This window comes from Oncorhynchus mykiss, chromosome 3 (assembly GCF_013265735.2).
Source record: "Oncorhynchus mykiss isolate Arlee chromosome 3, USDA_OmykA_1.1, whole genome shotgun sequence".
Classification (NCBI taxonomy): domain Eukaryota; kingdom Metazoa; phylum Chordata; class Actinopteri; order Salmoniformes; family Salmonidae; genus Oncorhynchus; species Oncorhynchus mykiss.
This window is the reverse complement of record NC_048567.1, coordinates 24,215,429-24,240,971: the sequence shown is the minus strand read 5'-3', so window position 1 is coordinate 24,240,971 and position 25,543 is coordinate 24,215,429. Positions and strand designations below refer to the sequence as shown.

The following is a 25,543-nucleotide window of genomic DNA, read 5'->3' as shown; positions in this document are numbered from 1 at the left end:
TAAACCAGACTAAGACACTAAGCTACACAATATGAAGTCTCAAGTTCATAGTAATTTCTCAAAGTTTCTCCTGGGAATCTCCTGGCAGTGTAAAATGCTATAACAGTGTTACATGATCAATAATATGAATATCATTTCTAAATGTCCAAATGTTCCAAATTATTGAAGCCAAAGAGAGAAAAATAACACAGGAAAACAGTTTACTCACTTCAGTATTGCATTCGCCACGTGTGCACTGTGCAAAAACGATGGGTTAAGCGTCAACACTTTGTAATGAGGGCAATATCCATTCAACAGCCAACTCCTATATATGATTCTATGATACTTATAAGGTAACAACAACCAATCAAAGGTCAATGTCACCAGCTGCACTGTTTTCATGATAGATTGTAGTTGAACATTATTCAGAAAATATGATTTAAAAAAGCATCAGCTAAATCATACAGGTACAGTATATGATTTTCAATGCATATCACTTAGGTAATGTAACAACCAAAACTTGTCAACGCGATATAACTGGCTGAGCGCTTCTGATGATCAATTCCCCTGATTAGTGATATCAAGAGCTTTTTTAGGAAAAATATAACCATTTCAAGCTTTAGACTTTGTGTCATCAATTTACATATGAACTTTAAGAATAACAAATCCATAAAAGTGCTCTCAATTTGACAAGGATTGCCAGCTGGAGTGAATAAAATGGAGAGCTTGATGTGTCACTCTAACCACAGCCTATAGCCCAGACTCTGCAGCATTAGCCCCCAGCCCCTCTACCCTCCATTAAAACACAGTTACTGTAAACTGGATTTAAAACCCATAATCCTTTGCATCTGGGATTTCTTCATGGTGCGCATGAGAGATTTGGCTCCTTCGACCACAGCTAGGCTGGCACACACTCCCTTAGACGCTGTAATGCCACATGTTGGATGGATGGGTGTGGGGGCAAAGGGAGTAGGCACCATCAGCAACCCTTTGGGAGAATAGGAACTTGATGGAACAACTACACACCACCCCACACCCAATCTTTCAAATTCATACTTTCAGAAACATTAATGTTTTTTTGCAAATCAGAAATATATGTGGTGTGTAACTGTTGATTTGGTAAATTTCTCAGATTTATCCATAACATCTTTTATTGTTTCTTGAACATGACACATTTTGCGGGTGTTTACAGTGAGGCTTTGTACATTAAGGGTGGTACCGGACCACAAGTCTCATCCCCCACACACTGGAACATTCTGAGTGGAAGTCTTGGCAGCTCATATGCTGTTGATGGCTGTCGTAGGATTTGCGTGACAACGGGATGAGGAGGGGTTTGTCTTTTGGAGAGTTACTTCTCGGAAGGCTGTATTTTGCTGAGTGAGCTTGGGGCTGCAGGGTGTGCTGTCTTCTGTAGGATTCATGCGAATGAACTATGAGTTCTTGAACTTTGACCTTTGACCTGAGAGAAAAAAAGACACCTTTAACTTTTGGGTGTCTGCTTCTTTTGTCTTCCGTTTGCAGACAAGTTAAATGTGTTATTGTATCTCAGCAGATCTGTTTGATGCTTTCGTTTTACTGAATGTTCTCGGAAAAGCACAGACGTAAACATTTTGGATGCAATTCAACACAGCCTCTTCAATTCAGTGACATATGCTTAATGGTGTCCGCCAATCTATGCTAGAGTTTGAGTCATAGAACATCTCTCTAATACTTTGTTAAATCAGGGTAGTTGCTATGGAAAAACAAATAAAATGGTCCCTATGTCAATTGTATGTCATCCCTATGTCTAATTTCCTCAATCATAATGTTGTACTTCATGCTCTTTTCTTATTTTATTCATGTTGGCTCTTTAACTCAACTTCTGTCTTGCTTTGGGATCAGATTATTGTGGGAACCTCTACTTGAGTGAAGTATTCTAGATGATGTGTATCGTCCTCAGCTGATCTTCTCATGACACTACCAGACATAACACTCAGCTTCTTTTTTATTTTATTTATTTTTATTTATTTTATTTATTTATTTACTTCTTTTTTATTTATTTTACCCATTTTTCTCCCCAATTTCGTGGTATCCAATTGTTTAGTAGCTACTATCTTGTCTCATCGCTACAACTCCCGTACGGGCTCGGGAGAGACGAAGGTTGAAAGTCATGCGTCCTCCGATACACAACCCAACCAAGCCGCACTGCTTCTTAACACAGCGCCATCCAACCCGGAAGCCAGCCGCACCAATGCGTCGGACACCGTGCACCTGGCAACCTTGGTTAGCGCGCACTGCGCCCGGCCCGCCACAGGAGTCGCTGGTGCGCATTGAAACAAAGATTTCCCTACCCGCCAAACCCTCCCTAACCCGGACGACGCTAGGCCAATTGTGGGTCGCCCCACGGACCTCCCGGTCGCGGCCGGTTACGACAGAGTCTGGGCGCGAACCCAGCGCCCTTAACCACTGTACCACCCGGGAGGCCCTACACTCAGCTTTTACACATACACAACAAGGCCGAGAGGTCACAAGCCTTTGAAATCTTTAGTGGATCATCAGAAAACAAAAACAACCCCAGCTAAACACTTTGATGACCAATGATTAACAACTGACAAAAGCACTCGTGTCTAAGTCAGGGATGGGCAACTAGAGGCCCGTTTTTGTAGGCCCATGGACCAACCTAAAAAATTATATATTTTAAACTCAGTCGGGGTCTCAACTTACTGTTGAGAATGAGTAGAATCGTAGAAATCACCACGTTTCGATTTCGGCGCGCATCATTTGATGCCAGTCAGTCACTGACAGTCACTCATTTAGCCCATGTCATCTAAAAACTATTAGATTGGTAAATTAGTCTAGCCAGTTATCTAAACTAGTAGTAATCATGGTCGAATTACAGACCCGGGGAGCCCCCATTGATGGTATTAGTCACTCTCACTCAGATATTATATTAAAAACTGCAAACATTTGTCTCCACCCTAAGGCAAAAAAATGTCACTTAGGGCCCCAACAAAATGTCCCTTAGGGCCCCAACAAAATGTCACTTAGGGCTCCCCAAAAGGCTAGGGCTGGCTCTGACTGCACGTGTGAGTATGGATGTGGGTACGCAGAACCGCGAGCCACTGCGACCTCTCACATTGAGTTCAGATTTTTGGTGGCCCCCACCCCAATCAAAGTTGCCCATCCCTGGTCAAAGTTTATCAACTGGCCACTAGTTCAACTTTTATGTCAAAAAATAAAAGACGAAAAGTAATTTATTGAACTTGACCTGTTTTTAACTTTTGATATATCACTTTTGGATGTCTGTTTCTTTAAAAATGTTATTGAACCTCAGGGAATCTGTTTGATGCGGTCAAGATTTTGAACTCGATTCAACACAACCCTTCTCAGCAACAGCCTCTTCAATACAGTGACATGCTGTACGCTTAATGGTGTCTGCCAATCTATGCTACGGTTTGAGTCATAAAATACTTCTCTAACACTTCATTAAATCAGGGTAGTTGCTATGGAAAAATAAAAATAACCTTCAGTATGTCTGTATGTCAACTCTATTACCTCACACCTCTTCTCTTCTTCTGCCTAACACACAGGGCCGGACTACCGCATTTGGGGCCCCGGGCCACCGTCCTCCAGGGGAAATGAGCCACGGTTCAGAGAGAAAAATGTGCAGTTTTATAATACTATTCTAAACATTTTGTCATGAGTCTGAGAGAACATTTTGCAGCTAATTTACAGCTAATTTACAGCAATTCTACACATGTTGCTATCATATGCTATCTGGGGGAAATGAGGAACACGCACCCTATTCTTTTGTGGTCCAGGGCCTGTGTGTGAGCAGGGACAGATTACCGAACGGGCATGCAGGGTACATATTTTGCTAACATATGGTGTGTGGGGGTCCCCAACATCCAGGGGGGCCCAACCCCCCAAAAAGAAAAAGGTTGACGGGCCCCAGACCTGGAGGTCGAGGGGCCCCCAAATACCAGATGATTGGGTCAGGAGGTCTACATGAGGTCACACCTTTTCCTCTACTCCTAGAGAGCAGCTCTAGCAGTCTGATAAACCAGAGTTGGGGTGTATGTGTTAGACTCTATCCCTGTGATGTTGGTCATGTGGTTCTGGTGTAGGAAGCTTATGTCATAGGCACTGTCAATAGGGTGACACTGAACAGACTGAAATAGATAACGGAGGTAGGGTTGATAAGGGTACCATGGTAATGCTGTTGTTTTGGGCCTTATGAGAACATCAACATGAGCTCTACACATGGCCGAACAGTCAGCCATGGAATATGTGCCTTATGGTGTTGTTAAGGTAATACTTGAAGCTAGTTCATGCATGGTCATTCAGACCTAATATATCCATATGATGAGGTCGGTATGAATGCCTGGCCAACTGAAACGTGTTGTACTGACACTCTGGGAACACATTCTCTCTTGTTGTGTTGGGCGTTTGGCCAAGTTGAGGCCTCTCTCTCCAAGTTGCGTCGCTCCACAGTGAGGGCTTGTGTGTTCTCGTCTGCAACCAGCTAGCCACACAGTGTAAACTACCTCTAGGGCCGGCACACTCCAGACCATAACCACAGGCAGAGTGACTGTGGTTTCGTCGGTCAGGGAAAGTGTAGGGGTCCTCACAAACACAAACACTCCGGAGTACTCTAGCCAGAATAAAAACACATACATATGTACATGTACAGTACACCCCAAAACACTCACCTCAGATTAAAAAGCATAGTTTGGGTCTTAATAGTATTTTTTATGCAAGCTTAACTATATGAAATGGTGGAAAACCTAAAATGGAGGCCCTGGCTGAGGTTTTGGAGGGACATGACCATACAGAGCAGTAATTATATGTGCCGTAATGTCCTGGGGATCATAATGTGTGCGGAGACACATACGCTTCTTGTTATAAAAAAAAAGAGGCTTTCCACAAACCATAACCAGAAAACACAGGCTTGATTGTAAACGCACACAGCAAGAACACGGTCGACAGACCACACCATTAGCATTATTGTGAGACCATCGCAGAGATGGCTCCAGCAACAGTTCAGGATTCTGGATATGTAATTACCATAGACTCAAGTGGTATTATTCTAGAGACCACATGCGTGTACAGTGAGCTTTCATAGTGAATGTACCTCCATGCTGGAGACAAGCTGTTTAGTACAGTTTAGTTGGTATAAAAGAACAATCCACTAATCCTATAACCCCATCATTATAACCGAATCCTCAGCTGTAGATTAATATTTACCATAATTATCCTCAATAAATACTGTAACATCCTGACATACAGGTCTTGAATATTGAAACGATAAATGACTACATCATTTGAGAATTTCACAATTACACAATTTGTGTTATGACTTTCTAGACATCCTGATAACCATGACCATTGAAACATTCACAGGAATGTTGATTGTTCTGGTGTTGTAGTATGAATCATCATCAGAAGCTTGTTTGTTCAGAACTACCCCTTCCTTTGCTCTTCCTGTCATACCCTGTAGTGAAATCACCTCTCCTACTACAATAGGGTGGTGGCATTACAACAGGAAGTTCCCTATAGTCTGAAGGTCTCTGTGAGTCACCCTGTGCTGCCCTGGACCCCACAATTCTATTGTTATACTACCCCTTGAATCACTTCACACATGATGCCATGATCATGATGCTCGTCCAAGTCATTGGGAGGAAAGTTAGAAAAGGGCCTTGGCGCGTGACAGTGAAGAGATATGAGTCTGTAAGGTGTCAAGGTTGTTTGTGTACAAGAAAGAGGGGTTATAAACTCAAGACACCAGTCACACCTCAACACATCACCCTCCTCATGATGTCACACTTCACATGTAAATGTACATAATTCTATGAACAAAAGTGGACTTCATCATAAATATATATAAATAACATCATAATGTGTATGGTACTTTCTAAACACAAGTGACCGTCGCACAAGGCCGGACGTCAAGCACAGACAAAGAACAGCTTAGCGTACTTACACAAACGCACTGGATGGACAGCCAGTGACCACAATAATATAGCTACCATGACCACCGCCAATTTGAGCTAGACACTGCAGATTGCAGTCTTTCAATATTCCTCGAAAATGTCCTCTACCAGTCTGTCCCACATCGTATCTATTTTTCCATCATTTCCACCACAACAACGTCAATCTAATTTCCTCAACCCTGATTTTGTTCTCCGTGCTCTTTGCCTTCATGCTGTCACTTTCACTCAACTTCTCTGTCCTTTTCAGCGGCCCAGAGTATTGTGGGAACCTCTAGTGAATTATTCTAGATGATGTGTATCGTCCTCGGCTGATTTTCTCATGACACTACCAGACACAAAACTCAGCTTTTCATCCATGTTTGTTTTCCTCTGGGTTCTTCCAACATACACAACAAGGCCAAGAGGTCACAAGCCTTTTAAATCTTTAGTGGACCATCAGAATGCAAAAAAACCCAGCTAAACACTTTGACCAATGACTAACAACTGACAACAGCACTTGTGTCTAAGTTCATCAACTGGCCACTAATTCAACCTTTATGTCAAAAGATAAAAAGGCCAAAAGAGAGTAATAATGTTATCTTGACCTGCTTCTATGGTCCTCAAATGACGTTTGGTTTTTCTATAGGCACTTCACTTTTGTTTACGAAATCAATCCTCCTCCTTATGATCATCCAAGTCTAGAAAAGCCATGCCTGTTTTATGACCACACTGTAGTCTGTGCACTGTGCACATCTGGATTTACTACACTGGCGGTGGCAAATTCAAAAACACTCTCTGCCTCTCGTACTTCCTCAATTTTGCGGTCTGTCAATCATTACCCAATTAATCATCGGCCGTAGAGCAGCACTAGTACAGTATTCCAATAATGTTTTGTTCTGTATTTTCTCACTAAGGGAAACAGCCAAGCAGAATGTACTCTAACAAAAGGAAATGCTGAACTGATGTGGACAGCAAAAATTGCCTGGTCATCTAAAAAAACTTCCATCACACATCCACATAAACACAGATGGGCACATACAGAGACCTACAGTGACTTCATTGAGGCCTCACATGCCCTCCCCCACAACAAGCGTGTGCACTCACACTTTCCATCTCTAGCCACTATCCCCTTTCCCTTGGCTGAATCCCATGCATATTGCGTACTACTGTAGTCCCAGATGTTAGCTGCAGTCCCCTCTCCAGCGGCAGGGTGTGGTGTCAAACCCCCTCTGCCTTGGCTAACACGAAGGCTAACGGAACCATGGTCTCAACAGGACCCACAGCGGTCCTGATAGGTTACAGTAACACAGATTTGGATGTTACAGTATACCTTAGTTGAAGTATTTCTCCAATACAGGCATGATCATTCCTAATATATAGGTTTCGGTACAATGCAAAACTTTTAGAAAGACTAAAGACAACCCAAGGAATAAACAAAGATTTTCCACATTTAGTGTAACATGTACATTCATACACCAATCCTTCAGTATCCCGTGGTTGAGTATCTGATTCAGTGTCTTCTTCAATAACACATGGTTCAAGCACCAGACATTTCATGCCATGGGCATTCGCTTTAAATGCCCAATGAAGCCGTTTTTACATCAATATCACATTTCTTGGTAACAATTAAGTACCTTACTGGAATAGATTTCCATTCAAATGGGCAAAAATTGCGTTTTAGCAAAAAAATATATCTCTCAAATAAAAAAATTGCTAGGACTGTCTGGGAATGGTCTGAGTGGGAAGGGAAAAACTGAAAACTAGCTGTTATTGGCCGAGAGGTTTGGAACGCTGTTTGTTATTCGTCTATTAACCAATTTACCCCATGTCACCATGGAACACCAAAACTCCCTCCCATTCAAATCTGCTGATTATAAGGTCCTGTGTATATTGTATTTTCAACCAGCTCACATTTGTTCATACTTTTACAGTGTTAGTTTCATCAGCTGTTGTATTATATGATACAAAACACAGGAGAAACTGAATTTTGACTGCACTAGGCCTTTACATTGTTTTTTACTTCACAGTTCTATGAAACTGAGAGCAAATTACGATAACAGACTACGACCATGCAGCATCTGCTTTCGATTAAGACAACCCTTCTAATGTAACTAGCTGGCCAGTTTATTTGCAGTCAGTGAGATAGGCTCGAGGTGAACCCATTTGGGTAGCTGTTGGTATATCTTTTCTCTGTTGTTGTTGTTGATCTTCTTTAAATTTACAGGATGAGTTCTGGGCATCATTTCCTGTTTGGGGAGTAATAATGGTGTCCCATCTGGGCATTTATTTACCTCATGTACCTCCCTAAATGTAAAAAGCCTGCAGGGTATGTGGTTAGGTCATTATGCACAATGCATGAAGAAACATAGACCTAAACACGTGCAGGCAGATGTGCATCTAGAGACTCGTCCCTCTGTATTATGGATGAATGACTGCACATTAGAAAGGTTCTGTGACATGCTAGCAAAAATAACTCAATGGGACAGTAACCAGGGGTAGAACTAAGAGGGGGATGTGTATCATAAGGTATTTGTCTCTTTCTTTCTCTATCTCTACTACCTCTCTGTTTTTCCAGGAAGTTCAGTCTGGGCCAGTAAATTCCTCTCAGTTAAACCCAATTGATTTACTGGCCTGCCTCTGGCCTTCGGTGCGCTGCCTTTGGAGGGCGAGGAGGAAATCTGCTCCTTATTAATGTGATCCTTTATCGCAGCTTTTTCTTCACAGAACCAAAATATCTCCCTTTCCAGATGGGCCTGGTTCTGAGCATTTGGAAGTTAAAGACCAAACTCCTTTTTTTTTCTCACTTTAGAACTTGAGCCACGTGTGCTACCCTGAAGGTGAACCCTTAGAAATGTTCCTATGCTTTGTCTTTGCGACTGTGCTTTCACAGCAGTGGTGCTGTAACCTATTTTGAGACCTATAGGTGGCAGCCGTGTGGGCGTTATGCATGCCAAATGTAAAGATATGGTAAAACAAATGTTTGGTGTCACACCTGCAGGTCTGCTCGACAGAACAGGAAGGCAGGGGGCAACTGGAGACAAGGGCCAGATGCACACCACCGCCACCACACAGGACGTCCTGGGCAAATAACACTGGGGGCAGGCGAGGAAGGAGAGGGGCCAGGAGCATCCCTTCCTCTTTGGGTATGATCTTCGCCAATCAAGGAAATGGCAAATGAATGTAACATTTTATTTTTCTGTGTGCAAAGTGGGAACCAGAGATCTGAACTGATGTAAAAAAAAATAAAAAATAAGTTGAAGTGGAAATTCGGCGTTCTCTAATGGTAGCCTCACAACTAATAACTATAAATTGCTATAGCTGTGAGTAGGTAGTCAGTAATTTCCTTGTAGTTAACACACTGTAAAAGTGAGTGTTAATGCTTCTTCCTTTCCTTCAGCACCACTCCAAAAGCATCCTTTAAATGGGGTCATCTTGATCATATGGGTCATTCTACCATTTAAAAAAGATGGCTCAATATGGACTCTACTAACTCATGTGCTCGCTCACTTCTTATAAAACACAGGGGCCAAGCTGTCTCTTGACCCAAATAGTTTGTTTGTTCTGCTCTGTTTATCTGATAAAGAACATGAGCTGGCGCACACGCAGAATAATAGTTTGTGTGGAGGTGCTGACTAACGGCGAATAAACTATAAACTATCAAAATAAAGAACGTTGCACACTCCGTGTGTAATCTCCCAGCAATTTAATGGGTATTTACCAACATTTCAGCATCCCTGTGCCTTCCTCATGGTGAGGAAGGACCCCGAGGAAGGCACGGTGATGCCAAAACGATGGTAAATACCCATTAAATTGCTGGGAGTTTATACACGGACACGGAGTGTGCGACTTTCTTTATTTTGATAGTTTACTTCTCTGTTTATCTGCCATGGTGCAAAAAGAAAACTAAGTTAAAACATCCCAGTCTCCCAAACCCCCACAAGTCCACATTCTCCTAGCTCTTCCCCTCGCTCATCGCTGTGGAGCGCAGGGAGACAGAACTAGGACAAACAATAGGAAGCGGATAGGAAACATCTTGCCTGTAAACCCAGGTCTGCATCCCAACCTTCCCTTCCTCTGACAAGTAAACACAATTGAGGAGGGATTCTGGCGGGTAAAATAAAAACGATCCTCTACCAACACCATCATACCCATCCTGGCATTGCTGTACCCAGAGTTTCCAAGAGCAAATCCATTGGGATGCTAACATAGACTGTTGTTTTGAATAACGATGATGGTGACGAGGGATACTCTCTCATTCTGCATTTCCCTGTGACTAACTCTCCCTTTTATTACCTAACCTGAATAATGGAAATGTTTGTGAGGGGAGGGGATCTCATAAAACGCATGATGGAGAGCAATGGAATCACTGCTCCACACAGCTGGTGGACGACTGGTTTGGCTGTAGGTCGGGAACTGGGAAAAACATCAAGTGGGGCTGTACCAATACATGTCAATGGGGGTGCCAAGCATGACATAACAGTTATTTATTTTAACATTCAGAATTCACATTATATTGTAAATATGACATCTTATCCAACATTTGAGAATATAAATGGCTCTTGCTTCATTTACATAAATGACCTCACACCAGCTGCTGAAAGCAACGAAGAGTGGAAAAAACACAACCATTTTCTCAAGACGGCCTGAGAAAGCAATGAGACATTAAAGGGGATACATTTCCTCCCTCTACAGCTCAGGTTTCTGTTTGTTACAGCCTTCCTCTATAAACACCGCATGAAACGAGAGGCACCAGAACAGGACCCCAAATCTTAATTACACATGTCTCCACCACGCCCCCACAATACCACCCTTCCTACCCAACTTCACCCACCCATCCAAACAACCATCAACACAAGCAGCTCCAAAGACACTTATCACAGTACAAGTACTTTGTGGTCACTCCATTAACCCCTTCCAGTCCCCTCCCCCCCGATCCTCTATCCAAACCAGTTGTTCTTTATGAAGGTTTATCTGAGCCCGAGCCTATAGTAACTGTCCATGTCCCACAGCAGAACCGGTCCAAACCCACGTCTCACATGGCTGCAGTCGTATCTGCTCCAAATGATCTGCACGGCTGCAGTCGTATCTGCTCCAAATGATCTGCACGGCTGCAGAGCATATGGGGTTGAGAGAATTATACAAGCATGTGGCAGGAATATTACATCTCTGTCACCTTCTTTTGAACGTGCCATTGCTCTTTGCTGTTTTCCATTACGATGATTTATCTGCACAAAAGACTGAAAAGACGAGATTGACCAATCATCAAATCATTCAAGTATTCATTTTAATATTGACAATCACTTTGGCTGGGGATTTTTTTAAATATTTTTTATCAATTGGGAGATTGCTTTGTAGATTTGACAACATTACATTTGCCAGACTACGATGTCAAAAAACCTCGTAAGAACCTCTCACACACTCTGAATAGTATAACCATTAATCCACCTTCTATATAAACAATGTTCTGAGTCCATAAAGTGACATGTTTGGATAGAAAACAAGCAAGGATCCACAACTACGATCTAAACTCAATAACAACACACAAATTGTCTGTGACCTGGTATAAACCTTTCATGAAAAGCCATGGCTTTCAAAAGAAAACCCATAGAGACCGGGTGTACTATGTGGCATTACAATAAACCTTCATAAACAGAGGGTGTCTGCCATTTGGAAGACAAAATGAAGCTAATATACTGTAACTACATTTACCTCATCTCTACTCGTTCTATTTCTACCTCGGCTCTGGTGTGTCTGGCCAGTGTCATCCCAAACCAAAACATGTCCGATGGCTCACCAGACCTCCATACTTCACCTCGTGGATGGAGAAACAGACGGTCGTAGAAGGCCAGTCAGAGGAGAGCAATGGATAAACTCCAGCTGTTTGGTTTAAGAGAGGAATCTGTAGTTAGACCACAGGCAGAAAAGAGATCCCCAAATCGGCATACAGTACTCACTGATGGCAGTAACAGTCTGTAGACGAACAGACACATATCCAAGAGGTGTACTGTAGATGTGCAGAGCAGTATGTATGGACCTTAGACAGAAAAATCCACACGGAATCTCGATTTACCCACTGGGCACACGCTGGTTGAATTAATTATGTTTCCACATTATTTCAATTAAATTACATTGAACTAACTTGGAATAGATGTTGAATTCACGTCTGTGCCCAGTGGGTATCTACTTTTGTAAAGAGGTCAGCTGACTACAGACGGATATCAATGTGTTTTCCTGAGGATTTTGGTGAGCTGTCTTGGAGAGCACAGTAGATGGGAGTTTAGGTGCTGTCAGGTCCAGCTGGCAGCGGCTTACTGTGTAAATCACATATCCTATCTTTCCTTTCCAGGTGTTGAGTGCTAAAGTGTTTCTATGTGCAACAGCACCAGGTTCTCCCAAGAGCCTCCATTCGCAAGTTCTCTTTGGGTACTATACTAGAGGATTTTAGACCAGTTTGCAGTCCTAAGGTAAAGCTGGGTGAAAACAATAAGAAATAGCCATAGAAAGAGTATATGTGTCATCCAAAGAGGAAATGAGCTACACATAGATATGAAAACCACTGGGTGTGTCAGATCCACCAGAGGACTCAATATGATTGTCCCATTTGGTATGTTTTCAACTTGAAGTGTTGAAAGTTGACTCAGTCACTCAGACCGTGTCACAATGTGTCGCACACTGCTAGAGGTGACAGCCACCTCATCCCCACGCTTCGTTGCCATTAGTCATGAATCTTGCCTTGCCACAACATAGGCCTCCAGGTCAATTAAGATCTTGGAATACCCAAGAGGTGCTTAATAAAATGAAAAGACAACAGAGGCGGAGGCTGGCCGTTTGGCGTAAGGAAACAACAGCAGACCTACTCCCAACCGACCTACTCCCACTGACTTCCTCTGCTCTACATTCTCTAATGGAGGACATACCGCCTGTACATCAAAGGTTTGTGTGTCACAGATAGCAGGACAGCAGCCTTAGACAAGAGCTGTCCTAGTTATGACTAGTCAATAAACCAATCTGGAGGCCCAGAAATGAGTGTGTTCTAGCCCACATCTCTACTATGAGTTGAGTTCTACTGTTTTGTCATTACAGTCATTATACCGTACCTAGATATTTAAGAGTAAGTCTTGAAAAAAAAAACACCTAGGCCTAGTTAAGATCCAGTAACATTAATGCACCTATATTCTTTATTGCTAATATAATTACAGTTACTATACTCGATGTGATGAAAATAAACATCAGTAATAAAGATGAAAAACGTTATATATTTGTAACAATATGCAGGTTGAGGTTCACATGAGTGAGGCACTTTTGCGTGGATGACATCTTGCAGTCCTCCTGACTTCAGATGGAGGGGGGGGGGGGGGGGGGGGGGGGGGGGAGGGGCAGGCAAGTGGAAGCATCTTTGAAAGACTTGAACCCTAAACCTAAACAACTGCAAGCTTGAACAAACAATACACATTAAGATGGCACTCTACGATAGCCAGATCATGTTTTGCATATCAAGACTGTAGACTAATCCTTCTAGAAAAATATGAATTGACCCAGTTTAGTTATGAAGATTTAGGATATGGCTATGCCCCAGAAAACACTCATTACAAGAAATACTCACAAAAACAGCATTCCAAATACAAATGTTCAGTATTCACGTGTTATTTTCTATCTACTGATATATATGGTAATATGCAGGCATGTCAGGATGTACTACTTACTGTATGTGCTGTACTTCAGAGAAAAGAGCAAGACAACAGTATGGGAGAGAATCAAATAAAAGACATACAGATCTAAATATGGCGGTTACAGTTTGAATAATCTGCGAATAATCAGGCATAATCATTTTACAATAGAGACTTTATCGTTTGTTTTCTAAACGCATACGTTTTCTGCACTCACCTGGGTGAAAAGCATTTGTTGTTAATCCACTATATTTGCGGCGATAGTCTATTTATGCGACGAAAAATCTCCAAGTAAACTACCTCACGATATTATAACAAATTTCCAGCGGTGGAAAATTATTTCCAGATGAAGTCAGTGAAGAAAGAGCAGTTGTATAACTTCACAATTTCAGTGCATTGGTTTCTGCCGCATCCATCGGGGGGAGGGTCTGTTAGTCGCAGATTGTGGATTGAGAGGAGGAGAGGCAAGTAGCGAATTGAAAAATTAACAGGAAAGGAGAACGAGAGAGAGATAGAGAGAGAGAGAGAGAGGGGGGGGGGCGGAGAGAGTGAGATATATAATTATATAATAGTAAACATTTGATTACAATTAGACTTTTCACAATAAACAAAAACTAAATTGTCAAATGTATGTATTATCTTGTCGGAGGCCTGAAGTATATGGTTGATACAGTTTAAGTGGGATTGAACTAATAGGTGATGTCAAAGTGCACGTTTTTATCAACTCGTTGTCATACATGATCGCTATCCATTACAGTAGCCTAGTTTAAGATCTGAAGAAGTGGATGGGGAGATATGGTCAGGAATTTGTGGTTCAGATTGTAAGAAATAAGGACCAATCGGCAATGACTACTTGATGGAAAACAGAAGAACTCATTGCATGCTAGATTAGGCCTTCAGTGCAGGTAGACATACCTAGTGCATCAGTGACATCATGTAGATGCAATGTTTAAATCATTTTTCACCACTGTACAGAACCAATAATTCAACATAGTAGGCCTGGTGTTGTATAGGCTTAGTCATTTAAATGTACTCCTGTTGAAAAATGTTAATATGCATACTGCACATCATCCATCTTCTGCCAGTCTATCTTTCCTCTTGCCCCACACACACACACACACTGGACACACGTTTTATTGACATTGGTTATTTCTGGCTCACAATATATATTGTGACTGCTGTGATAACTGTGTGTCTGGGTGGTTTATAGGGACTGTAAGGCAGCAACAAGAGAAGAGTTTCCTGGTAAACAGTAGGCTGGTGATGATAACTGGGGACTTCAGGACGTGTGTTTTTCCTGCCCGCTGAGTGTTTACACAGATAAACAGCCCTGCATGGTGGGTTAATGGCACACACATCCTTGTCATGAGGAAACCAAGAGCCCACAGAAAACATAAAATGGTTTCCTGTAGGCTAGAGTGCCCTACCAGGGTCCTCTGAGACAAAGCCTGACTGGTGGAACTAATCCTGTCCACCTGCCTGCCATGCGCTAATTGAGCCTGGGGATGCAGTTAGAATGGAACTGTAGCCTATGTCTCTACACAAACTCAAAAGCAAAGTTAAAATCAATTGAGCTGCAGAAAATCATGGAATAAGACTAATTACATATTATGTAAAGATGTGCTTGACCCTGGCCCATCTGTTGATTTGCAGATTGCTCTCTCTCTCTATCTCATATGACCCCTGGTGGATTATGAAAGCTTTACTCATGTGGCAAGCTGCTACTTTAAAATATAAACATATTGTGATAAAATACGATATTAATTATGAATCATTGACATTTTCAAAGCATGATAAGTAAAACAATTACAATGTCTAGATAGCTTCCCATAGGCTCCATAATTATAATGAAACGTGTAAAAATGTTACAAACAGGATGGGTATAAGTTGGAAAGATTGGGGAAACAGCTGTTGATGAAAACGTTATCACAATGCAATTTTCTCTGGGGCCCCAACATGGGGATTCTCCATTGGGACCCTAGGAGGCAGGTTTGCAAGAACAAGGGGGCAGGTAGGCCCACTGTCAGAACTGTGACAGGCTAATCAAGAGTCCACTATTGGAAGGATATAGGGCACATTTGTTTCAAATTACTGTAGTTTCAACACAGGAGGTTTGTGGTACCTTGATTGGAGCAGAATAGGTGGAATGGTATCAAACACATGGTTTCCATGTGTTTCAAGCCATTACATTAGGTCCATTCCAGCCGTTGTTATGATCCGTCCTTCCCTCAACAGCCTTCTGCGGACTTTCACGTATGTATTGGGTAAGGGTTGGTATTGGAATGACAATGGCAATGTTCAGTTTGGCTCGCAAGTACAACATTTAGCAATTAAGGATTATTTGCAAATTCAAAACCACTTCTAATCAACTAAAACTGAAAACAAGTTCAGAACGTTGCCGATTGTGCTCGTAGGGGGTGTAATCATTTGTCCAAACCAGTGGAGACTGCTGAGGGAAGGACGGCTCATAATAATGTCTGGAAGGAAGTAAATACAATGGCATCAAACACATGGAAACCATGTGTTTGATGTATTTGATACCATTCCACTAATTCCACTCCAACCATTACCACGAGACCGTCCTCCCCAATTAAGGTGCCACCAACGTGCCACCAAACGAGAGTTACAATTGGACAAATTCCACTAGGTCCCTCCCCGTTTCGTTCAGTTTGCTTCTGTTTAAGAAACGTAAAAAATACACCCCAGTGTTTAGTCACTTCAAATGAAGGGGGAGATTCACGGTGTTTGTGTGAGAAGTGTGCATACGGGCATGAGACAAAGGCATGTGTAGCATTGGGGAAAGTAGGGATATGTGCAGTGGTGGAAAAATTATCCAATTGTCAAACTTGAGCAAAAGTAAAGATACCTTAATAGAAAATGACTCAAGTAAAAGTCTAAAAGTCTAAAAGTGTTTGGTTTAAAATATACTTAAGTATCAAAACTAAATGTAATTGCTAAAATATACATTTGTATCAAAAGGTAAATTAAAATGTCAAATTCCTTATATTAAGCAAACCGGACGGCACAATTTTCTTGTTATTTTAATGTACGGATAGCCAGTGACACACTCCAACACTGACATAATTTACAGACGAAGCATGTGTGTTTAGTGAGTCCGCCAGATCAGATGCAGTAGGGTGACCAGAGGTGTTCTCTTGATAAGTGTGTGAATTAGACAATGTTCCTGTCCTGCTAAGCATTCAAAATGTAACAAGTACTTTTGGGTGTCAAGGAAAACGTATGGAGTAAAAAGTACACTCTTTTCTTTAGGAATGTAGTGAAGTAAAAGTTGTCAAAAATAGTAAAGTAAAGTACAGATACCCCGAAAAACGTCTAAAGTAGTACTTTCAAGTATTTTTACTGAAGTACTTTACACCACAGGATCTGTGTTAATTATAGGGGTGCCCATGGGACTGTGGATCAGAAATGTCCAGTGCAGAAGAGGCAGGTTGAGCTTTTCAGGGCTAGAGTAGTGCAGAAGTTATCATATTCTGAGGCAGTGAAGAAAGTAGAGGAAGATGGGTCAAGGGGGAGGGACTGTGAGAGGAGTGGTGTGAGTACTGTAGTAGATCTGTACCAGTACATAGGGATAGGCCAACAAGTGATATACAGTACCAGTTTGGATACACCTACTCATTCCAGTTTTTTTTGTAGTTTTTTTTTACTATTTTCTACATTGTAGAATAATAGTGAAGACATCAACACTATGAAATAACACATATGGAATCATGTAGTAATCAAAAAAGTGTCAAACTAATCCAAATATATTTGAGATTCTTCAAAATAGCCACTCATTGCCTTGATGACAGCTTTTCACAATCTTGGCATTCTCTCAACCAGCTTCATGTGGTAGTCATCTGGAATGCATTTCAATTAACAGGTGTGCCTTGTTAAAAGCTATTTTGTGGAATTTATTTCCTCCTTTAATGCGTTTGAGTCAATTAGTTGTGTTGTGACAAGGTAGGGCTGGTATACAGAAGATAACCCTATTTGGTAAAAGACCAAGTCCATATTATGGCAAGAACAGCTCAAATAAGCAAAGAGAAATGACAGTCCATCATTACTTTAAGTCATGGTCAGTCAATCCGGGAAAATTCCAGTTTCTTCAAGTGCAGTTGCAAAAACCATCTAGCACTATGATGAAACTGGCACTCGTGAGGACTGCCACAGGAAAGAAAGACCCAAAGTTACCTCTACTGCAGAGGATAAATTCATTAGAGTTAACTGCACCTCAGAGATTGCAGCCCAAATAAATGCTTCACAAAGTTCTTGTAACAGACACATCTCAACATCAACTGTTCAGAGGAGACTGCATGAAACAGGCCTTCATGGTCGAATTGATGCAAAGAAACCACTTCTAAAGGATACCAATAATAAGAAAAGACTTGCTTGGGCCAATAAACACGAGCAATGGACATTAGACTGGTGGAAATATGTCCTTTGGTCTGATGAGTCTAAATTTTTAGATTTTTGGTTCCAACAGCCGTGTTTTTGTTAGACACAGACCAGGTGAACAAATGATCTCTGCATGTGTGGTTCCCACCGTGAAGCATGGAGGAGGTGTGATGGTGTTGGGGTGCTTTGCTGGTGACATTGTCAGTGATTTATTTAGAATTCAAGGCACACTTAACCAGCATGGCTACCACAGCTTTCTGCAGTGATACTCAATCCCATCTGGTTTGCGCTTAGTGGGACTATCATTTGTTTTTCAACAGAACAATGACACAACACACCTCCAGGCTGTGTAAGGGCTATTTGACCACAAATAACAAGAGTGATAGAGTGCTGCATCAGATGACCTGGCCTCCACAATCACCCAACCTCAACCCAATTGAGATGGTTTGGGATGAGTTGGAAGAAAAAGCAGCCAACAAGTGCTCAGCGTATGTGGTAACTCCTTCAAGACTGTTGAAAAAGCATTCCAGGTGAAGCTGGTTGAGAGAATGCCAAGGGTGTGCAAAGTTGTCAAGGCAAAGGGTGGCTACTTTGAAGAATCTCAAATATAAAATATATTTTGATTTGTTTAACACTCTTTTGGTTACTACATGATTCCATATGTGTAATTTCATAGTTTTGATTTCTTCACTATTATTCTATGATGTAGAGAATAGTAAAAATAAAAACCCTTGAATGAGTAGGTGTGTCCAAACTTTCGACGTTATGCATTTTTTGCATTTATAGCAATGGTTTTCAACGGTACTACAGAAAATGAAGGTTGTGGTGGACGCTACAGAGAGGTATTTGGGTGTATGAGACTTAACGTCAGAAGAGTTACAGGGTGTGTTGTGTGGTGGTGACTAGGCCTACCTATATTTTTTATAAAAAAAATTTTTAACCTTTATTTAGCTAGGCAAGTCAGTTAAGAACAAATTCTTATTTTCAATGACGGCCTAGGAACAGTGGGTTAACTGCCTGTTCAGGGGCAGAACGACCTTGTCAGCTCTGAGATTTGAACTTACAACCTTCCGGTTAGTCCAATGCTCTAACCACTAGGCTACCCTGCCACCCCTAGGTAGGCCTAGATATATTTAAATAGTGGAATAGGGTGGTGAGTGTAGGGTTAGATGGTAGGGTATTTGGTGATTTTTAAAAACATTTTGTATTTACAAGCAAAGTATAAGGGAGTTATACTCCAGTCTAGTAGGTGGCGGTAATGCAACATTTATTGGATGCCAACCGCCGTTAAACCTCATCGAAGAAGAATAAGAAGCGTAGTCTTTTCCGGTGCTGTGTCAGCCTGCTGAATTTACCTCATGGTTCCAGTCGAACTGTGAACCGTTTTTATTTATCCCTTTTGAACAACAATGTGAGTCTAGATAACCAGATGAGGTAAAATAATTAGTACTATTACCCCGGTCGTTGTTTATTATTTTATAGCCAGCCCTTATTAGCACAGCAATGACTTGCATTGAAGTGTAAATGTTCTCTTAAAACTAACTAGCTAGCTAGCTAAACCCAAACTGAACTTTGACTGAGCAGTCTTTTTTTTGAGGACTTTTAAAACAGAATTTGTATATTATATTTGAGAAAATAGTGTTCTTTGTGCATTACTGTTCAACTATCTAATACATAAATATTGACATCTGATACTGAAGACCTGTCAAATGCAGTGTAATATAGCTAACGTTAGCTAGCTAACATGTTCATTTCTTTAGAAAAAATGGCAGAAACTGTTCAGGAAAAGAGCCGTGGACTGAAGTTTGCAGAGCAACAGCTACTGCGTCATGGCTGGGAACAAGGTAAAGTTAATGTTAGATTTTCAGAAAGGTATTTAGTAACAGCATAGTCATTTAATGATGGGCAATATGCTAGCTAATGAACATTTTAAGATTACAGGCAGGAGTTTATATAGCAAGTGTAACGTTATACATATGTCAGCTTGAACTTGCTTGTAAATTACATTAGTAGGCAGTTTTGGTGATTTAAATCCATCAGAGCATGTTTTTGGACTCATTCAGCAGTTTTTACATACCATTGGAAATGAATGTTGAAAGTTCAATTTGTATTCCTGAAACTTGTGTTAAATGATGCTGTACGGGCTCGGGAGAGACGAAGGTCGAAAGTCATGCTTCCTCCGAAACACAAACCAACCAAGCCGCACTGCTTCCTAACACAGTGCGCATCCAACCCGGAAGCTGCACCAATGTGTCGGAGGAAACACCGTGCACCTGGCAACCTTGGTTAGCGTGCACTGCGCCCGGCCCGCCACAGGAGTCGCTGGTGCGCGATGAGACAAGGATATCCCTACCGGCCAAAACCTCCCTAACCCGGACGACGCTAGGCCAATTCTGCGTCACCCCACGGACCTCCCGGTCGTGGTCGGCTGCGTCAGAGCCTGGGCGTGAACCCAGAGTCTCTGGTGGCACAGCTAGCGTTGCAGTGCCGTGCTCTAAACCACCCGAGAGGCCGGCCAGCAACTTTTAAAGAGAGACTGACCCAACTTTTTTTGTGCCATTTCATTAACGCCGTGTTCTGCACATCCCAGCATGTGTGACAATCAACGGTCCAAAACCAAAGATATTGATCTGTTTTGAGCAATAAATCTTATGTCATCGTGATGACTATTCTTTTATACTAACATCACCAATCTGAGGTTAAAGGATATGTAATTCCACAAAATGTTATGGTTTGAAAATGCAAGCTTGTGAGTAAGGTAGTAACAAACTGTCCACATTAGTGAAATTAGCGCTATATTCAATTCAATATGGCAAAATAATTAAACATGTCAATTTAAGATGATTGTCTATGTTGCCCACTCACAAACTATTGCAACAATGACATCTATTTCTCACTAATTTAACGATTTAGAGTGTAAAAAATGCCCTCAAACACAATTTAACCGGGCGCTCTAGACTAGAGCCTCCGTAGTGTCTGTGCAGCAGCCTGAATGTTTGATGTCCCTACTAGTAGTAGTTGCCAGTTGTAACTAATTCTGTGGTTTTATGAATGGTAACTAGATCTAATGTTCTTAGTCTACCACTAATAGAAGACCCCTCACTGTTCACAGGTAAAGGTCTTGGTCGGCAGGAGAATGGTATATCTGAGGCTATCAAAGTCAAAGTGAAATGTGACAAGGGAGGAGTGGGACATCGTCAAGGGGAGCAGTTCACCTTCCATTGGTGGGACCATGTCTTCAACAAAGCATCTTCTAGCCTGGAAGTGGAATCTGGCGAGGTAAGTCCTCAGAGGGGGGGTGAAATGAAAGATTATTTTACCACTAGGCCACACACGCATGCACACATTCACACACTTACATTGGGCCTAGGCTACATCTCCACCTTTCTGTTCTAGAATGGTGTGCAGGTGAAGAAGTTGGTGGAGGAGGAAGAGGAAGGAATGATCTCCAACAAGAAGCCAACGAAAGCCATGTTGGGAAGAGACAAACTTTATGGATGCTTTGTGAAGGTACAGAAAAACAAATTCAAATGGAACACACCCATATCTGTACCAATGAGCGCTCTTGATAGTACAGAAAGATACTGCACTTACGCAGACTGGATGGACTGGAACGGTTTTATTTCTCTTCCTCATAGTCTGCCACCCTCCTGGCAGGACTGGAGCAGCCAGAGCAGAAGTCCTCCAGTACAGATGACAGCAGCAGCAGCTCTGACGATGAGGACCAGAGACTGGACCTCTCCAGCACCACCAAGTAAGAACCTCACTGCCCAATACCATCCACCAACATGCAGGGATTGATATCAGTTTGTGAAGGTTATTTTGTTTTCATGTCAATGTGAAGATTAAACCCATACATTGTTAATGACAGTGGTTTTATGTACTCACAGGTTTAAATAATAAATGCTGTTTCCCTCTCCCTTTGTATAGGCTATCAGACGCTGACCTGGTGAAGGCTTGTGGAGGACGCACCGCCCACAAGTAAGTTGCTTGTCACCAATACTTTTGTAATAAACCATAAACATGAATGTGTGTTCTATCTTGGTGCATGCTGTTGGTGAAGGGCTTGAACCTGGTCTTAATTAGGAAGCTAAACATCGTTTGTCCCTATTCCTGTTCACAACAGAGGAGCCAGACACGGCCTTACCATGAGTGCCAAGCTAGCCAGACTGGAGCAGCAGGAGCAAGAGTTCATGGCAAAGTATGGCAAGAAAAACCAACTAGCGGCTGCAACACCAGATAGCGTCACTACCCAGCCAGCTGCCCAGATCCCTGAGGATGAACTGACCCATGAGACCCCGGGGAAGAAGACCAAAAAGAAAAAGAGGAAGAATCACTCAGAGGATACCCGTGAGAATGTGGCTGAAGAGAACGCTGATTCTGCTGTTGTCTCCAGAAGTACCAACATGAAAATAAAGGTGAAAAATAAGAAAAAGAAGGAAAGTTTAAAGGAGAACACTGGGGAGGTGGCGGTGGTTCCTGTAGAGGAGGACGATAATACAGCAGACAATGCTCAGCCAACCAAGAGGAAACGTTCAAAACAGAGGAAGGTGTTGGAAGAGGGCGAGAGCTGTCATCTAAATGGAGAGGTGTGTGAAACTGATATCATTTCTATAGAGAGTGAAGCCGGAGGAGGCTGTGAAGACGCGTCGGAGGGAGAAGGTGCCACTCGGCAACAGACGGACTCCTACACTACTACCAAGAAGAAGAAGTCCTCCAAGAACAAAGAGGTGGCTGAGGAGATGGAACACTCTAAAGATGGAGAAACCAACCAATCAGAAACTGTGGCGGACTCCCCTCCAAAAAAGAAAAAGAAACGGGATGGAGCAATAGAGAGAACAGTGGAGGAGGAACCTAAAATAAAAGGTAAAAAAAATAAATGCAAAGCGGTCAAGCAGACCGTAGAGGACAGTTTGCACGATGTATTGGACTCCATACCTCTAAACAAGAAAAAGAAGAAAGCTAAACAACAGGAACCAGTTTGATGAGGACTCGTGGTTGCCTTGTTGGAAAGGAAACAGGTCAGGAATTTGGGCCAGCGCTCTAATACATCTTATAAACACATGAAACCATCGAATGAAATGCAGTATATTTTTAATTAACGGCTTATTGCAACACCATGCAAAAAGGATGTTTTGTTTCTTGTCAACATATTTATTTGTATGGAAAGATTCAACTACAGACTATTAAGAAAATATATATTTAGTCGTCAACTAGTGTTTTTATACAGCTTCTTGTATGGTGGTCTTGTATTGTTCATATTCTCAACATGGATGTTTTAAACAATGTGATATCAACATCAGATATGAGGTTGCTATGTATGAGCACAGTAATGTATTTTCTTTTCTCAATAAACTTTCCTTACTACTTTGTGTGATGAGGTACAAGTGCCAATTAAAGCTGCTGATTTAGAAGTATTACATTGTTTATAAAACAGTGATTTTATTAAAAGCGGAACCTATGAAAGCCCTACACCAATGAGTGTTTATTTTTTATATACTCTTTATAATAGATCTTTGACTGTGAACGTGGCTTAATTTACCCTGACCATATGATTCAGCATTCCAATTAGCCGAAGGTGCATTGTTTGGGTTAGTTAAAGCACAATCATGACCCCACAGGTTGATGCATCCAAAACCTATGAAAAGAATACAATGAATGAAAAAACTGAATAAAATAATGATTTAGGGCTGAATTCAATCTGTCGAGGAAGATCCCCGTTAAGATTTGAAGGTAATGGTTTCCGATTGGTCCGGCATGCAGCGTTTACCGTGAATGCAGTCTGCGAACGTGGGAACACTGATTTTAAATTTCAATCGAGCTACCATGGAGACCTTCGACGGTACCGATTGAATCCAGCCCTTGGTGGAGAGTTGTTGTAGGCAACATGCTTCTTTGTTGTATTTATACTGATTGGAATGTCCTTACACATCAGTCAGATTCTGATTACGTCCATCAACCCAAAGCCATTGACTGTCTTCTGCTATGTCAGTCAGGCCAATCCAGTACCCATGATCATCATAGTAGGTTTGAGGGTTGAGAATGAATTCCTGAATGAGAAATTCAGAAACCCCAAGTCGATACAAATGAGTAAATAGGCTACATTTAACAGTTAGCCGCAGTTCTGTGAGCCAGCGTGACAGTGTCTAAACGTTAAGGATATATGCATCTTATCTGGTCCAAATGAAAGAGATTACGGTCTGAAAATACTTCCTACTTCCTGTAGTCAGTCCCCTACTTTTTTTGAATGGGCTTCAAGCTTACATAATCAAATTAATGAAAAGGCAGTTCTACACTGAGTGTACACAACATTAGGAACACATGCTCTTTCCATGACAGACTGACCAGGTGAAAGCTATGATCACTTATTGATGTCACTTGGTAAATCCACTTTAGATGAAGGGGAGGAGACAGGTTAAAGAAGGATGTTGAGCTTTGAGTCATGGACAGTGAGTGCCATTCAGAGGGTGAATGGGCGAGACATTATTTTTTGAAGTGCCTTTGAATGGGACATGGTAGTAGGTGCCAGGTGCACCAGCTTGAGTGTGTCAAGAACTGCAAAGCTGCTTCTTTTTTTAATACTCAACAGCTTCCTGTGTGTATCAAGAATGGTCCACCAACCAAAGGACATCCAGCCAACTTCACACAACTGTGGGAAGCATTGTCAACATGGGGCCAGCATCCCTGTGGAACACCTTCGAACACCTTGTGTCCACATCCTGACAAACTGAGGTTCCTAATGTTTTGTACACTCAGTGTATAAGATATATATACAATTCTATTCGTATTCGTGTATTGATTTGCTCATACCCGATTCCTTTTATCAACATATTTGACACTCAAGAAGTAAGACACATCGCCGAAAGTTAGAAAGGTCTTATTTGAAGCCCATTCTTAGCCTACAAAACGAGACAACAGGAAGTACCACTTTCATACTGTATAACAAAGAGCACAGATGTAGCAGTGTTAATGAACGTCTTGTTGTGAGGGAGTTTCCTTGAACATAGAGTAGCTATAAACAGTTGAAGTCGGAAGTTTACATAAACTTAGGTTGGAGTCATTAAAACTCGTTTTTCAACCACTCCACAAATCTCTTATTATCAAATTATAGTTTTGGCAAGTGGGTTAGGACACCTACTTTGTGCATGACACAAGTAATTTTTCCAACAATTGTTTAAAGACAGATTATTTCACTTATAATTCACTGTATCACAATTCCAGTGGGTCAGAAGTTTACATACACTCTGTTGACTGTGCCTTTAAACAGCTTGGAAAATTCCAGAAAATGAAGTCATGGCTTTAGAAGCTTCTGATAAGCTCATTGACATCATTTGAGTCAATTGGAGGTGTACCTGTGGATGTATTTCAAGGCCTACCTTCAAACTCACTGCCTCTTTACTTGACATCATGGGGAAATCAAAATACAGTGCCTTGCGAAAGTATTCGGCCCCCTTGAACTTTGCGACCTTTTGCCACATTTCAGGCTTCAAACATGAAGATATAAAACTGTATTTTTTTGTGAAGAATCAACAAGTGGGACACAATCATGAA

General features: G+C 41.7%; 2 protein-coding genes across 5 annotated transcripts in view; one reads left to right on the top strand and one right to left on the bottom strand.

Annotated features, from left to right (window-relative positions):
• The window catches only part of LOC110514864 (platelet endothelial aggregation receptor 1), a 32,636-nt gene extending 18,576 nt beyond the window's left edge, over positions 1–14,060 (bottom strand). For 2 of the 3 annotated variants that reach the window (XM_036972869.1, XM_036972877.1), the window contains exons 1-2: positions 13,815–14,060; positions 11,640–11,807 (exon numbers count right to left, since the gene is read on the bottom strand). In XM_036972869.1, coding sequence (XP_036828764.1) covers positions 11,640–11,710 — 71 coding nt within the window. In that variant the 5' untranslated portion in view covers positions 11,711–11,807; positions 13,815–14,060. The remainder of the gene's footprint in view (positions 1–11,639; positions 11,808–13,814) is intronic. The other variant, XM_021594024.2, reaches the window with a different exon arrangement.
• Positions 14,061–19,244: 5,184 nt separating this feature from the next.
• Positions 19,245–23,467, top strand: gpatch4 (G patch domain containing 4). Of its 2 annotated transcripts, none has more exons than XM_021594020.2 (7): positions 19,245–19,403; positions 19,753–19,836; positions 21,105–21,271; positions 21,389–21,502; positions 21,631–21,746; positions 21,923–21,973; positions 22,119–23,467. In XM_021594020.2, exons 2-7 carry the CDS (start codon positions 19,758–19,760, stop codon positions 22,975–22,977), a joined length of 1,386 nt encoding a protein of 461 aa, XP_021449695.2. In that variant the 5' UTR covers positions 19,245–19,403; positions 19,753–19,757; the 3' UTR covers positions 22,978–23,467. The 2 variants fall into 2 exon arrangements, with proteins under 2 accessions (XP_021449695.2, XP_021449693.2); XM_021594018.2 differs by having other exon boundaries at positions 19,261–19,426.
• The last annotated feature ends 2,076 nt before the right edge of the window (positions 23,468–25,543 follow it).

Excerpts from the sequence above, each read along its gene's own strand:
- gpatch4 (XM_021594020.2), top strand. The coding sequence starts at position 19,758 with ATGGCAGAAACTGTTCAGGAAAAGAGCCGTGGACTGAAGTTTGCAGAG. Across the intron at positions 19,837-21,104 it reads GCGTCATGGCTGGGAACAAG|GTAAAGGTCTTGGTCGGCAG; the intron begins GTAAAGTTAATG and ends CACTGTTCACAG. Across the intron at positions 21,747-21,922 it reads GACCTCTCCAGCACCACCAA|GCTATCAGACGCTGACCTGG; the intron begins GTAAGAACCTCA and ends CCCTTTGTATAG.